The sequence below is a fragment of the Phalacrocorax aristotelis genome, chromosome 1 (genome assembly GCF_949628215.1).
Source record: "Phalacrocorax aristotelis chromosome 1, bGulAri2.1, whole genome shotgun sequence".
Lineage (NCBI taxonomy): Eukaryota > Metazoa > Chordata > Aves > Suliformes > Phalacrocoracidae > Phalacrocorax > Phalacrocorax aristotelis.
Window position 1 is genome coordinate 2,390,905 of NC_134276.1, and position 12,430 is coordinate 2,403,334.

General features: G+C 53.8%; 1 protein-coding gene across 1 annotated transcript; it reads right to left on the bottom strand.

The window, feature by feature from the left end:
* Nucleotides 1-408: 408 nt before the first annotated feature.
* On the bottom strand, nucleotides 409-11,224 carry P2RY2 (purinergic receptor P2Y2). Its single transcript, XM_075110660.1, has 2 exons — nucleotides 11,085-11,224; nucleotides 409-3,943 (listed from the first exon to the last, which is right to left on the bottom strand). Exon 2 carries the CDS (start codon nucleotides 3,937-3,939, stop codon nucleotides 2,863-2,865), a length of 1,077 nt encoding a protein of 358 aa, XP_074966761.1. The 5' UTR covers nucleotides 3,940-3,943; nucleotides 11,085-11,224; the 3' UTR covers nucleotides 409-2,862.
* Between the last annotated feature and the right edge of the window lie 1,206 nt (nucleotides 11,225-12,430).

Genomic DNA, 12,430 nt, shown 5'->3' on the forward strand with positions numbered 1-12,430 from the left:
GCAAATTTTCACCTGAGGCTGTTGAGTTGCTCTTCCAGGTCTTCCTGTCTCTGAGAAGCAAGGATGTGGGACAAGCACTGGTGATACTGGGTTTTCTGGAAAACGGGAGACAGCTGCAAGATGAAGTGAAACCCTCCTCAATGAGCTGCTGGGTTTGGGGGTGCTCCAGCAGCCCTCTCTGTCTCAGCTCCATCTCACCTTGCCCAAGGATGAGAAGACCTGTCTCTTGGAGCAACCAGCTCTTCCATGGACTCCTACAGGAGTTTAGATGTTGGAGGTATCTACTGTGGAGCCCATGTGTGGACAGCTGTATCTAGAGCTTGAAACATGCCTACGATATTCAACAACCCAGTTTCCAGTATCCTCAGTATCCCCTCTTTGTACGCATAGGAGGAGACAGCAGAAGAGTGCTCATAATAGAAATAAATTTATTTACTATAAGAAATCTGAGGTGTCTGCATGTTACAAAAATAAAAATGTACAGTCGTTGTCACAAAACTCATTTTGTTTTTAGTATAAGTTAGTGCTTTTACAAACAAACAAACAAAATTCTATATATAAATTTCCAGTTGGTACCTCTCCAACCGCTCTCCAACTGAACAGTGCCGCTAGCTTCTGCAGGACCAGGATCACAAAGGGACCCCCTTGATGGGACTCGCAATCTTGCCCAAGGCGGTGGTTTGAAGCTGGCTGATGCCAGCTCGGAGAAAGGTGGGCTCACCGAGCAGGAACGCAGGAGTGAACTTTGAGCACATTTTTGTTGAATTATTCAGAGCACGTAACTTGGTGTTCACACGCTTTTTGGCAAGTGCAGGAGACCAGGCAAGACCTGGCCTGGAGTAATGTTTGTACCAGTTCAGCGCTTCAGTGGAATTAATTTCTCCCAATTATTTGTCCAGCCCTGTTGACTATGCTGTGACCCACCCCATAAAGCCAAGCTCCTTTCACAGGCCCAAGGACAAAATGTTGCTGCCATGGTGCAAGTCAACCCAACCCTACCCTAAAAGTTCATTCAAGGATGAGATGAACCACCCTACAAACATCCTATTTTTCTTTGCTGATGGTGCTCAGAGCTGAGACAGTCCCCTCCTTTGCCTCCTGTGGTTGTGACATTGTTGGCTGGGACAAGAGCCCTCCGTGGGACCATGGTTCCACCGAGCCAGGACCACAAGAACCTCCCAGTTGCCCCTTTATGGTCCCAGTTGCCCTTGGCTGAACCTGGCCAATTATGTCGCAGCGTGTCTTTACCTCTGCCAAGCCACTTCATAAGGAGGAGGGATGGGAGAAACTAAGAAGAGATCTGAGGAATTGGTCTAAACCAGGATCAAATGTGTTTGCCTAATCCTAAAATAGAGCCAGGGCTCCTTTTGCAAAGTATCACTCATCCAGAGCTGCAGCGCAAGCAATTTTCATTTTTGGGGTAAGAAATCAGCATCCTTGTGGCAAGGCTGGGCAAGGAAACCATGCACCGGGGCTCTTGGCTCTCAAACCCAACAATTACAGGGAGAAAGACCATGTGGACCTTCTGGTGAAGTGTTTTGTGGATATTTTCTCTGGTTTACTTTGAACTGTCCTGGCTGATGGGGGATGCAAGGCCAAATCTAGACAGGACTGGGGTTAAGCTTAGCACCACGTTTATTGGTATGGCTCCTAAACCCAGGTTTTAGCACTGCCAGCTTTCCCAGGGAAGGTCCACACTGTCAGTAAGTGATATGCTGACTGGCTCTAGTGGAGCACCGGGATTACTGGGATTACGAGGAGACCAGACAGTAACATCTGGGCAGCATTTTGGGTCACAGCAAGCTGCTAATGGTCCCAGAGGGCTGTCACCTCTGGGCAGCAGTGAGGATGTGGCAGCACTCAGCCAAGGGGGTGAGCAACAGTCTTCGCTTCTTTGCTGGAAACATGAGTCACTAGGAAGGGGGTTAAAAACAAGACATGAAGAGCTCACCCTAAATTTTAATGAGCTGGAAAAGATTATTAAAGTCAGCAACTGAAAGAAAGCTACAGGTTCCTAAAAAGTTTTTCAAGGGTGAATGTTGCTGCCGGGAAGCATTAACGGGTCTTTTGGAAGATGTTGACCCCACTGGAGAAACCTACAGGGGACCTGCTTGATGGTACCAGTAAACTCCAATGGGATGGTACCAGTATACTCCAGTGGGATGGGAGGTCCACCAGCAGCCTTTTCAATGGGAAGCCAGGCCTTGGACAGGAGCTAGGAGTCCCCTCCTGGCTCTGCCAGCAGATGCCAGGGCTTGAAGCTGGGACAGCATTTCTTCAGGGGGTGCAAAGCTGTGGGAGATCCTTTCCCACTGCGGGCAGTATTTGTGCTTGACATTTTCATTGACCTGTTTACAGAACTGCAGCTGACTCTCCTCATCAACCAAAAGCCTTTCCTCCCTTGCCAAGGCACAGAGAAACTCTTGCTACCTTTGTGCCAGGGAATGTTGAGAAAGGCAGATGGATTTCTTTAGGGGGACCTTTTGCACACAATGTTTCTGCTTTAGAAAATGATCTAAGACATTCAGGGCGTGATTTTTTTTTTAGCAGATTTGGCCATCATGATAGAGGTCACCCAGCCTCACCGGTGGAGAGATGCCATTCAGCATAGAACAGAAAGGCAGGCTTGGACGAAGAGGCAGAGATACGGGGTTTGTGTGTTTAACCACAGCGGCATCTCCCTGAAAAAACCAAGTTTGAAGACAAGCAGAGGAGCACATTTAACATGGACTATGCTGAAGTGGGTGCGAGCCAAGGCAGCGCAAACACCAAAAGTGTCAGGACCCAAAGTATCCTGACCTCCCTTCACACCCGGGATAAACCCTTCTGTCACGGAGACGGTGCTGGCCGTGCGGAGCAGAGCTAGGACTTCACATTGTTGGATAACGTGTCTGTGTCGTTGCTGGTTCCCAGGTGACTGTTGGGCACAATGCCCAGCGCCATTTCATTTTGAGGCTTCCCTGGCATTTTGTTGCCAGCAAACTTCATAAATCGTTGTCCTGCTAAGAAATACAAAATGGGATCCAAGCAGCTGTTGGTGCTCGCTAGGGGACGAGTCACCTTATAGACTAAATTGATAGCATTGAGTGTCTGACAGCTCAAGTCCCAGCTCCGGAAGGAATAGTACAAAGTACGAGTGACATGGAAAGGAAGAAAACAAACGATGAAGACCACCAAGACAATGATTATCATCTTGACCGACTTCTTTTTGGATCGGGACAGCCGAGAGATCCCCCAGGTAGGCTGCAACAGCCTCCGGGCCATTAGGCAGTAGCAGACGATGATGATGAGGAAAGGGATGCAGAAGAGCAGCACCAGCATCACCGAACTGTAAATGACAAACTGGCCAAAGAGGTCCCTGCTGGAGGTGTCGTGGCAGGTGATGGTGTCACGCTTCACGCTGGTGGTGACGAAGAAGAGCACGGGTGACTGGCACACGACGGTCACCACCCACACGATGACTGACACCCTCCGGGCGTAGCGAACGTGTCCCCACTGCAGTGACTTCAGCGGGAAGCAGATGCCCAGGAATCGATGGATACTGATGCAGAGGAGGAAAAGGATGCTGCAGTAGAGGTTGGTGTAAAACAAGAAGCGGACTATCTTACACAAGCCCACGCTGAAGGGCCAGTTGTCCCCCATGGCATAATAATACACCAGGAGGGGAAGGGACACCACGTAGAGTGTGTCCGACACGGCCAGGTTGAACATGTATGTGGTGGAAGCATTCCAGGTCTTGATCCTGAAGATGAAGACGTAGAGGGCCAGCAGGTTGAGAAAGAGCCCCACCACGCACACGATGCCGTAGGAGACAGGCAGCAGGACATACTTGAAGTCCTCATCAAATATGCACTTGTAGGTGTTGTTTCCTGCGCCACCTGGGTTCAAGGAGCTGTTGATGACTCTGGTCCAGGCTGGAGGAGTTGTTAGGTTCGCCATCACCCTGGAGGGAAAGCAAAGAGGCTGTAAGGACACGGATATAAGGACTCCCTGGAAAAGGTGGGTTAGATGAGGAAACCCCAGTGCCACAGTCCTATGGCACATGGCAAGGTCCATGTTGTCATTATTACTCTATACTATTACTATACCCTTCCCGTCTCCTCCCATCAAGGTTGCCGTCAACGCTTGGCTGTGTCTATCCAAAAGCTACCCACAAGCATGGCTCACTGTATGGCAGGCGGTGCCATCTCGGCTCAGGTGACAATGACTTGACAGGCGGCAGTGCGTGCCTCCTGCCGTCACATCGCATACCCGCAAAGACCATGGCCTCCTTGCGTTGGGTGTTGTCACAACTGTGGTGGTCCCTAGCATGGAGGACTTAGAGTCAAGCAGATAAAGGGAGTTTTATTTAGCCTCATTTTGCATCTGGAGCACAGAGGAGGAACTAAGCTGCTCTAAAGTCACCAATAAATCCCAGGCCACACCTAGGAGTCCAACTCAGATCTCCTGCAGCCCACGTCAATATCCCAATCCACCCTTTCCACCCGGTTCAGGCAGAAATTTGGTCTCCTGCACTAGAGAAGAGGAAAGATGCTCCATTCTGAGCACCAGGAAAGGTGGATCCTACTAAACCCCAGGCAGAAAGGGCAAGGAAAGGGCACCTGTGCTCTTCAGTGAACAACCCCTATGGCTGGCAGGGCCCTGACTTCAGAGGTCCTCAGCTCCTTCTGGTACATCAAACACCACCACAACATCTGGAGGCCCCTGTAATCAAACCTTGCCAAAGGGAGCATGGTGTCCACCACTGGGGCTCTGCCTGGGTTGGTTGTTGATGATGATGATGGATTTTTAATGGATTTAGCATCAGGCTGATGGTGGCCATCTCGCCGATCCTTCTTCCTGGCCTTGAGACTTGCGCCTCCAGCATCACCACCAGCAGGACATCTGTCCATGCTTGTTCAAAGCTGGTTTATGCATGGGAATGACCAGTTACGACAAGAAAAATGGACTCGAAAGAGTCTCTGCAGACACACAGAGTCTGGTACTGTCTGTGTCAGGGGGGGACAAAGGCCCTTTTGTGTGTCGGGGACAGCCCACGACCCAGCCGACACATGATTGCTCGGCAAGCCCATCTGCCAGGAATCAAATTAAAATGCATTTGCCTCCCTTCCCGTAAAACAGTGCTGTACCCTGTTACAGGGAGCCCACGGAAACGGGGTTGTAGGGAGATGAATCCAGCGCAGGATCTCAGAGACCGGGAGCTACTGCAGGAGAAAAGGCTTGAGTAAAGGTGCCCTTGGAATGAGTATGTGGGATATGCCCTAACCCAAATCCCACCACGATTTTAGGTGGAAAAGAGCAATACCAGCCTTCTCAGCTAAATGGTTCAGCTCTAACCTGGTGCCGCTACGCTGCGGGACAGCGTGGGCATGCCCTTTTTTGCAAACAAGCACTGTTTTGACCCAGAGCTATCCTGCACCTACCTCCAATTCAGATCCTAGAAGCTGCCAACCTGGATGATCTCTCACCGAAGTGAAGCACTATGGCATTAAAAAGCACCTGGACAACTCATAGCTGCTGGGGAAGGGGTGGAGTGATGCCTCCAGCCCATTACATGAGTACAAATCGAGTCCTTGCTCCAGGACCGGATCAAACAACCTGTTCAGATGTGGCACGCACATGACCCCTGATGATGTTTCCCCCGTTTCTCTGCTTTTCCCCTTGGAGCAGACCACAAGCAGTGCTGGCTGAGGCTCATGCTTCTCAAGGACGTGGGCAGAAACACACACACACTCATGCCCTGACTAATCTGCAACATCTGCATAAAACCAAATGTAACTTTGGGAACCACCCTCTGATGAACATGAGGAGCCAGGACTGATGTTACTCTGTCCTGGCCCCAGGGTTTTGCTTTTCCTGTGCCTGGTTCAGCTTTGGTCCCATCACCCTTCATCCTGCTTCCCTCAAGACCTCGGCAACAGGGCTGTCTCTGTGGATGGAGTGCTCGGGCAGGTAGGAAAACACTTTCTATCTGCCTTTCTACCCAACTTCTTCATTCCCTCTGAGCTTTGCAGATCTGTGGCCAACAAGACAGAGGCTGCCTGCACACTTTGCAGCCAATTAAACAGATCAGACAGGCCACCGTGACCAAGAGAAACCACACAAGGTGCCCTAAAATGTACAGGGAAGGGTTACAGAGCTCCAGAGCCTTCAGCCTTGCACATGGTTTCTCCATGACTTTACATCTGCATCTCCTTTGTCCCCTGCAGACAAGCCACCACCCAGCTCTGAAGCTCCGATGGGGCCAAGATCACTCCATCTTCCAGCCCATCTCCCTGCAGGGTCCTATGACCCTAGCTAGAAAACCCAACAAAGCATTTGGAATCCATCCATAAGCTAAGGAGGGGAATCTCCTCCAGCGTGCAGGGCAGCACAGGCTGCCCCGGGCCATGCTGCAGCCACAGATGTGCCAAGATGCACATCTGCATCTTCAGGACAAGGAGCAAACAGGGCTCTCTGGTTGGCTTGAACGGGGTAATCGCAGAGACAAAACCCCGCTCACAAGGCAGCCTTGTCCTTGCCGTTGTGCTCTCCCTTCTTTTCCTTCTGGAAACGCAAAAGCTTTTCTTTTCTCTTTTTGTCCCTACTTTTGCCCAGAACCTCTAGGACAAAACCTGCTGTGTCTGTCGGGGCCGTGGCTGCCGTCCACCCCCTCGCCCCCGGCCCCGTTGCATCCGCAGCGAGGGAGCCAGAGAGGACACGGCCAGCCAAGGCGTGTGAAGGCACAAAAGCTGGCAGCTGCCCTTTCCTCTGCCTACGGGCCAGATGGCACGAACGCCAGCTCTCACGGTGACGCACCGAGCCCCTGGTGGGGACGAGGGGAGGGAGAAAGCAACTGCGATCCCTGAGGATGCCAAGCAGGATAAATACTTCTATGACCACCAAAAGCAAACCCACCACAACACTTCAGTAAGAGCCACCTGCATCTGCTTCGTTGGCTCTCCCAGCCCTTCCCAGGGTCATGGCAGGAGGTTTTTTCCTCTGGTGTTGAATGCAGGTGACCATGCACAGCTTTTTAGGTGCCCTCCAGCCACCTGTGCACAGCAAGGGCATCGCCCTGGCCAGCTTCTTCCATGCTGGACCATGTGTTGGGCCTGGATGAACCTGGTTGTAATGACTAGATCACCTCTGCCTTTGCAGCACGGTCTTGGACCTGTTTATCCCATGGGATATGTTTTTCCCCACCCCCCCCCCCAGAAAATAGGTACCATCAACTGTAGTGGATGAAAACAGCATGGGAGAGGAGTGTTGTGATGAGAGGAGCCCAGGCAGATCGGTGTTGCAATGCTGGCAGCCATGTGCCTTCAAATATATATACCCACAGGCATGTGCATGTGATGCCAGCATCCCAAAATGCTCCCGTAACAGTATCTACCATGGCCGGGCAGGGGATATTTAGATGAGTCAATACAGGGGAGGAGGGGGCTGTCATCGGAGAAGGTCACGGGCAGTCAAGGGATGGGCAGCACCCAGGGCCTGCACAGGGGGACCATGGGTTGGACACTGAATCACTGAGTAAAGGGCTTTAATCCTGGTTTCTGCCCCATTTTTCAGCATTCCCAGTGCCACCCCAGCAGTCACCATCCATCCCGAGGTGTTCTGTGCTTGGGAACCTGCCAGCAGAAGCAAAGTCACGAAAGCAAACAAAGCGCAACCAAATCACGGCTGCGATGAAAGCATTTTCATGGGGGGTTGATGAGGTTTAATTGACCTTCCCAAATAACTAACGAGGATTAATTTACTGGCAGGACCTCACAGATGCAGCTCTTCATCCTGCGCGGTGCAGATGCACCGACTGCGACTGCAGCTTCCGTTGTTTCACACCGGAGGTCGAAACCACGACCCATTTACTGCATCTTCCCCACCGACTCCTTTGCGACAGACACAAGGAGAGCGTGGGTGTTTTCCCTGCCCTAATTTATAGGCATTTAGTAGACTCATCAAAATCCTCACTCTGGATCAGGAACTACTCGAGACGCTGGGAAGCGAACGACCTGGCGTCATTTTTCTCTCCTTTGGGACTGTGGTTGAAGCCTTCTGCAACCAAAAGCAAACAGCCGGCGTGTTCGGATGCTACCGAGCCTGTGTGGTTGGGAGATGTGAGATGGGACTAGGCTGAAATTTGAGCCTGACCAAATTGCCTGGTTTTCATCTACCCTTTTCATTTGGCTCCTTTCTGCCATGGTGACCTTCAGCGCCTCTCTCCTCCGGGCTGGCTCTGGCCACCGGTGTGGGCTGAGGACAACTCCAGCCGTCCCAGTCCCACCATCTGCCTTGCTCGCCGGAGCTTCCCGCCAGCGATCCCAAGGCAAGACACCTCCAAGATACCTCGAAGCAAGGTTTAAGCAGCTTAAGAGACCTTACCCACCTCCTTTCCCAGACCCCCAGGCAATGCCTCCTCTTTTATCCCCCATGGGTCTGACCTACCCCTTACCCCATCCCAAAAATAGCCAGAAACCCTCATTCTTCCCCAAATGAGCTTGCAAAGAATTAGTGTTTCTCTTATATTCCTCGAAAAAGCACTTCAGAGGGCAATGGGCAGCTCCACTCTGGCTGGCAGAAATGGAGCTGCTCTACCAAAGTGTCCCCGTGCCTCAGTTTCCCCTCCCGCCCCAGGCTGAGAAGCAGCAGAGTTACACTTGTTTTCGCCATGAAAAGTATTTTTTGGGGGGAGTTTTGGTTTCCTAGAGGGCTTTTTAGTCACTTGACTCAAGCTAAAAAAGGGAGAGGAAGTTTGGATAAAAGATCTAACGATTTAAAAGAACTTTATGTGTTTGTCTGTAGGTCAAATAAAATGTTTCACTTTGAGCCAAATGACTTTTTCTGGGAATTTCTGGTTTCCCCCAGGAAACTCCCTGAACTCCTCCCTGAATCAATCTCCCTTCGAGCCTCTGCTTCCCAGGTGGTACCAAAACTTCCTGCTTTCATCCACACCACGGGAAGTCTATGCAGATTAACCCAAGCTGTGGCTTCAGAGTGAATTAGATAAAAGCATAAACCCATCAGAGCCAGCACCCGTACATAATTAAAGCCACCTTCGTTCGGTTGAACCTGACTCAGTTCCCAGCACAACAGGTCTCTGGGGACGGACCCTGCTGGAAACAAATATCACCCTGGCCAATACTTAATCCTTTCATCAACGTTTCCCTTCCTGCTACAGCAAAGGTGATGCGCCCCGCATGGTTTGCCCCTGCGCCCCTACACTCCCTGCCCTCCGGGAGACCCTGCAGCATCCCATGGGGTTGGGGACAGATCCTATTTGAGCTCCTAAACCTTGATTTTTATTTATCGCAGGGGGAAAATGGGGCACTTGCATCCTTTAGGTTTCCTGGAGATAGAAAGGAGCCCTATGCTCGTTTTTATACCAGGAATTTGACTTTGGTTTTGCCCTCCACGATTTTCTGGTGCTCACCGGAGGAAGCAACGGTCGGACTGGGAGGACAGCACGGGACCAGTTTCTGGTCGATCACCTGCTTTTGGTAACAGTTTTACCCTACAAGCCCTTTATCTGGGAGAAATGACAGTTCCACGGAGACCTAACAGCCTCCTGCCCAAACTGAGGGAGTCACCCATTAACACCACAACTCCCCCGGCAAAGCCAAGTGCACTCTGCCCATCTGGGAGATAACCAGCATCGGAGACCAGGGATAACCCGATTATCAGGCTCCACCACGGCACCGGCAGTTACTGTGAAGCCAAAGCAGCACCAAACCCCAGAAAACCCCACGCGGTGCAGACTGTGGGGGATAACTTGCTCCTCCGTAAGAAGGATGCCGTGGGAGCAAAAGGGTCGTGGACCGGTTCCTGTTCAGGCGTTAACGGGGGATGTTCAGCATTAAGGAGGGATGACGGCGCGGCCAGCAGCACGCTCCACTGCCAGCAAACTATTCATGGCTTTGGCTTTACGCCAATAAGCGGAGATAAAAATCACATTGGGCAGAGACGGGGTAAAGCCACTCCGTGCCAGGACAGTCAAAAATACTTCGTGGGGTTTTATAACCCACTAAGCCCCAGGCTGCAGCTGCGCTCCAGGGCTCAGCAGCGTATTTTGGGGTCTCCCCCTTTGCACTGGGGCTCCTTAACCCATCAGCCACTAAAGTTCCCTTTGCTCGGGTATAAATGAGGAAGAGGAACCCGGGGCACATGCCTGGCACTAACGAGACGGCCCAATTTCGGCAGCCGCAAGCCTTACGCCAGGTGCACCGTCCCCTAGCACTGGTGGCCCCCCAAGAGTGGGGTTTGCCGCTGCCTGCCTTGTGCACAGGAAGGCAGCGGGTTGGCAAATGGGTTTTGTAATAAGCCGATAAGAAAACTGGAGCAGAAAAAGAGGAAAGGATGTTTCGCCCTTAAAGGTGCTCCTGCAGTGATGCCAGCCAGTGCCCAGCTCCGGGGAGGAAGGTGTTTTTGGGGTTAGGAGCTGAGAAAAGGAGTCAAAGGATTTGAAACCAGAGCCTCACCGATCCAGGTGCAAATTAGAACACCCCCAAATAAATTACACAGGGACCCCCCGCATGCAAAGAGGTGGAAAAACACAAGCCAGAGCAAAGCAGAGAGCCAGCTCCATGGCTTTTACCAGCGGTGTGTACAGGAAACCCCTAATAAACAGCCAGCGGATTCCCCCGGGAAGGGAGAAACCGAGCGGCAAAAGAGATTGTTGGGAATTAATGCATAAACAATCAAATAATTCAGGCAAAGAGGAGGAAAGGGAGCCCAGGCAGCCTCCTCGAGTGTCTGGTTTGAACCATTCATGCCAGCACCAGCCCATGCCAGCGGCTCGCTGCCCGCCGCTGCTCCGACCACCCCGTCTTTGGGTCAGTTTGGGGGTTTTGGGGGGCAGTTTGAGTGGCGGTACGTGGGGTGTGAGCTGCGCCCACACCGAGGAGGAGAACTGGGGTTCGGCTCTACCCTTGCGGTGCCCTGCTCCCCGCTTTGGGTGCATGGGGACCCTGTGTCACCCATGTCACCCACGCAGCACCAAGCGCCGTGTGCATGTGCGGGTGGCACCCGCTCCGTCCCCCACTGTCGCACGCCCTCCTGCGTGGGCAGGACACGCACCCACCCCCTCCCCACGGTCCCCAGCTCACCGGGGGATGCCGAGCTGCTGGGTGGCTCCGTGCCGATCGTCCCGTCCGGTTCAGGCGGGCGGCGGAGGCAGCGCCATGCCCGGGGCTCGGTCCTTCCCCGCAGCCGGTCCCGGTCCCGCCGCGGGGGAGCGGGGCAGCGGGGCGGGGGCCGGCCGTGGGGTCGCACCGCCCTCCCCGGGGCTGGCAGCGGGGCAGGACCGGGGCAGGACCGCCCTGCCCGGGGTTGGGACAGGGGTTGGGACCGCCTCCCCTTCCCCCCCCCCCCCTCCGGGGATGGGGCCGGGAAGGGAGCACCCCTGCCGGGGGTGGGGGCGTGGATGGGATCGAGCCTGGGACCGGGGCTGGGACCGGGGCTGGAGCCCGACCACCCCCCCATTACCCCCTCAAGGATGGGAACCGGAGCTGGAATCGGGGCTGGGGCTGGGACAGGGGTCTCCACCTCCGGGGATGGGGACATGGATGGGATCAGGGCTGGGACCGGGGCCAGACACCCCCCAAAGGGCTGGGACCGGGGCTGGAGCCCGACAACCCCACCATACCCCCGCCCAGGGATGGGAACCGGAGCTGGGTCTAGGACAGGGGTCCCCCCCTCCGGGGATGGGAGCATGGGTGGGATCGGGTCTGGGATAGGGACCGGAGAACCCCCCGAATGGGGCTGGGACCGGCGCTGATGCGAATCCAGAAGACCACCCTCGAAGGATGGGAGCATGGGTGGGATCCCCCTGCCCGGGATGGGACTGTGGATGGCATCAGGGCTGGATCCCACCCTCCCGGGGATGGGGCCACTCACCCCCACTGCATCCAACCTCCCCCCATCCACAGTGGCCCCAGGGTCCCCAGAGAGCTGCCTTCCCCAGGGCCCCCCCCCCCCACATCTTGGGGTGTCCTGATACTGGAGACCCCACAGTCCTGTCCCTGGGGCATGGAGCAGCCTCATGGGGGTAAGGGGGTCCCAGGACCAGCCCTGGAGGGGAAGAAATGCTTCCGAACTGGGTGGACGAGCCCACTTGGGGGTCCTGGTGTGGGGACACTGTCCCACCGTAGGTGACACTGAGCTGTGACACTGAGCCCAAGAAGGGTGCCGATGCACCTCAGGTGATGCCCCGCAGCACATCCCTCACCGCAAGCCAGCTTAATTTCCAAGGGTAGTGGATGGATGGGGGACACGAGTTGCTAAAGGGACTTTGAGGCCAATTTTGGCTTTAATTTTAGCTCTCAGGACCAGTCCCACCAACCAGTCAGAGATCTGTCAAGTCAAAACCAGCTGCCTTGCCATGAACACCCCAGGGGGGGGGAAATTTATTTTAGAGAAGAGTAAATTTGAGGGCCTGATTCATTGCAACTTC